The sequence below is a fragment of the Trachymyrmex septentrionalis genome, unplaced genomic scaffold (genome assembly GCF_001594115.1).
Source record: "Trachymyrmex septentrionalis isolate Tsep2-gDNA-1 unplaced genomic scaffold, Tsep1.0 scaffold20, whole genome shotgun sequence".
Lineage (NCBI taxonomy): Eukaryota > Metazoa > Arthropoda > Insecta > Hymenoptera > Formicidae > Trachymyrmex > Trachymyrmex septentrionalis.
Genome location: NW_017305180.1, coordinates 4,493,980 through 4,496,491, shown reverse-complemented (window position 1 = coordinate 4,496,491; position 2,512 = coordinate 4,493,980). Strand labels below are relative to the sequence as shown.

Sequence of the window (2,512 nt, the reverse complement as noted above, 5' to 3'; positions counted from 1 at the left end):
ATATATATATATATATATATATATATGTCAATATATCTGAACATGCGAAATTTAATGTTATCATTAATCATTATATGTGTACTTTCATGACATTAATATAGGAACTTACATGTGTTATTGTCGCCAATTGTAGCTTGTTTAAATAAAGCGTAAAGTTCCAAAAGCTCCTCATCAGTAGGACGCTTTGTAAGCGCCTTTACAGCTTCTGCAGCCCCTTCAAATTGCTATAAGAAAAGTACAATTTTATTATTTTAAAATAATATAATATTTGTATATATTAGTAATATTATTACGTATTAGTAATATTAGTAATATTAGTAATATTATTATAATATTTTATTATATAACTATAATATTGCATAAGAGAATGTTAAAAAAGGATGTCCGTCAGAAACACTATTGTTTGTCACTATGTATCTCTGCAGCTTATTATGTATAGCTTATAAATATGGATTATGCTCAGAAAAGGCTATGAAAGTGACCTTTGAATCGTGAATGACTCTGCATTAAGCTCTTTAAAAGTGACCTTTATTATTAACTAAATTTACAAACCAAAAATCATGCATTTAAACTTGTTAATATCAGCAATATAAGTAATTCGTAATATTTAGTTATATAATATATATTTTTAAGGTCGCAATGAACAAATTCAAAACTATTGAAAGTTCGGAACTTCCAAACTTTCTTCAGCTGAATACACCCAGATTAAATGATAATCTACTGTCTGTTCCAAATTTCTCTTCGGAGAAATGCACACGATAATATTGTGCACTGTCACAGCTTGTAATCAACGAAATTAGTATGCTGTGTCGCCAAGTCAATTTTTGTGGCTTATTTCCATTTTGATCAATTCATTGACATCTTTTTGTTGTAGACTATAATTTTAAACTTCGGAAAAAAACGAAAAATGCATTTTTTATATACAAAACACAAAAACTGCACTCTTTATATATAAAGCATTAATAATACATTTTTTATACATTGTCATATATATATATATATATAATGAAAAATAAAAAAAAATATCTGTGATATCTGCTCGAGAGATATCCTTACACTAGTTGATCGCATGACTGTATTATAAATACTTTATGAACGTCGAATGTTTGCACAAATAAAAAACGCTATCCCCACCTCACAAAATTTATCACGATATGTAAACCAAAGTCGAACGACATAAACTTGTTTCTTTTTTCGAGATAGCTTATTACAGATAATAGCTATTTAAATTAATTTTCTCCAATGAAAATTAAGTAGGATTTTATTTGAATAAATTGTTAACTTTTTATATTAAATATCTCTATAACTAATTCTCAAATTATATTATAATTCACTGCATTAAATGAAGAATAAGATGCATTTCTAGGATCAAATTTCCCAAGAAAATTTATGCCCTTTATTTTCGATCACATTTATGACTTGATATAATGGTTGAATTTTTTAGTATTTTAATAAAAAAATAAATTTCTCAATCGAGCTTTGCTCGATCTGTTTTAATTGAGAAATAAATTTCGTGTAATTTGATTCTGACTTAAAAAAGTATATAAATAAATAGAGATGATTTGATAGATAAATTCTGGGATACTTTGTGTTTTTAAGTGTGCAATGCAATGTATAAACCGGTTTTAAGATCAACCGTAGAAAATCCCGTTATAGGAAATTATCGTAGACGACATTCGTCTATAAATCTTCTCGCGACCTCCCGAACATATAAATATTTTGAAACAAACAATACGATAATACTGAACACAAACATTCTACGTGTTAATTAAGAAAATCTGTACAAAGAAACGCATAAATTAAAAGGAATTAAACGACACGAAAATTCTCATTTTGCAAATTTATGAATCTTAATTTTCGAAATCAGGAATTAAGATAATAATTTCTGACTTTTCTGTACTTTTCTATCCCTATTCCTTTTTTTCATTGTTTTTCTCACACAATTACATAATTTTATTTATAGATTTTAATAATCTCATTATGCCTTACATATAATTAAACATTTCTCGAATAATTTCTAATTTTTTAAATTATTTAATTTGGTGGAATTCAATTTTACAAAGTGAATGCTCTCGCTGACTAATTCCTTTTAATTACTCTAGACTTTTTGCATATGAAAATAAAGCAATACCTGATCGACCGACATTGGGATGTGAATCCGCTTCGTGTGCAAGCTAACTGTCTACTGACTAGCTAGTAATCACGATTCTACGCTTCCCGATTGCCCGCGCTGGCGAGTTTATTACTAGCGAGGTGGGGAGCGCAGTTTTCGATCTTGTACTGATTATACAGTACCATGGTTATTACGAATGATTATATACGCTTCAAAGTGTATAAAAAGTGACTGTATAATATATGCATATGGTTAGTTTTTTTATATTAAAATAATCAAAAAATTATTTAAATTTTTATATATTAATTTTTAATTAAAATCGTTTATTTAATAAAATTTATAATTAATACTATATAAATCATAATATATAATATATGTATACATAATAATATATAATAA

General features: G+C 26.6%; 1 protein-coding gene across 1 annotated transcript in view; it reads right to left on the bottom strand.

Annotated features, from left to right (window-relative positions):
- LOC108747792 (acyl-CoA-binding protein homolog) overlaps positions 1–2,224 on the bottom strand; it is a 3,431-nt gene extending 1,207 nt beyond the window's left edge. Inside the window, exons 1-2 of the mRNA XM_018485571.1 lie at positions 2,132–2,224; positions 110–224 (exon numbers count right to left, since the gene is read on the bottom strand). Of these exons, the coding sequence (XP_018341073.1) occupies positions 110–224; positions 2,132–2,146 (130 nt within the window). The 5' untranslated portion in view covers positions 2,147–2,224. The remainder of the gene's footprint in view (positions 1–109; positions 225–2,131) is intronic.
- Positions 2,225–2,512: the final 288 nt, after the last annotated feature.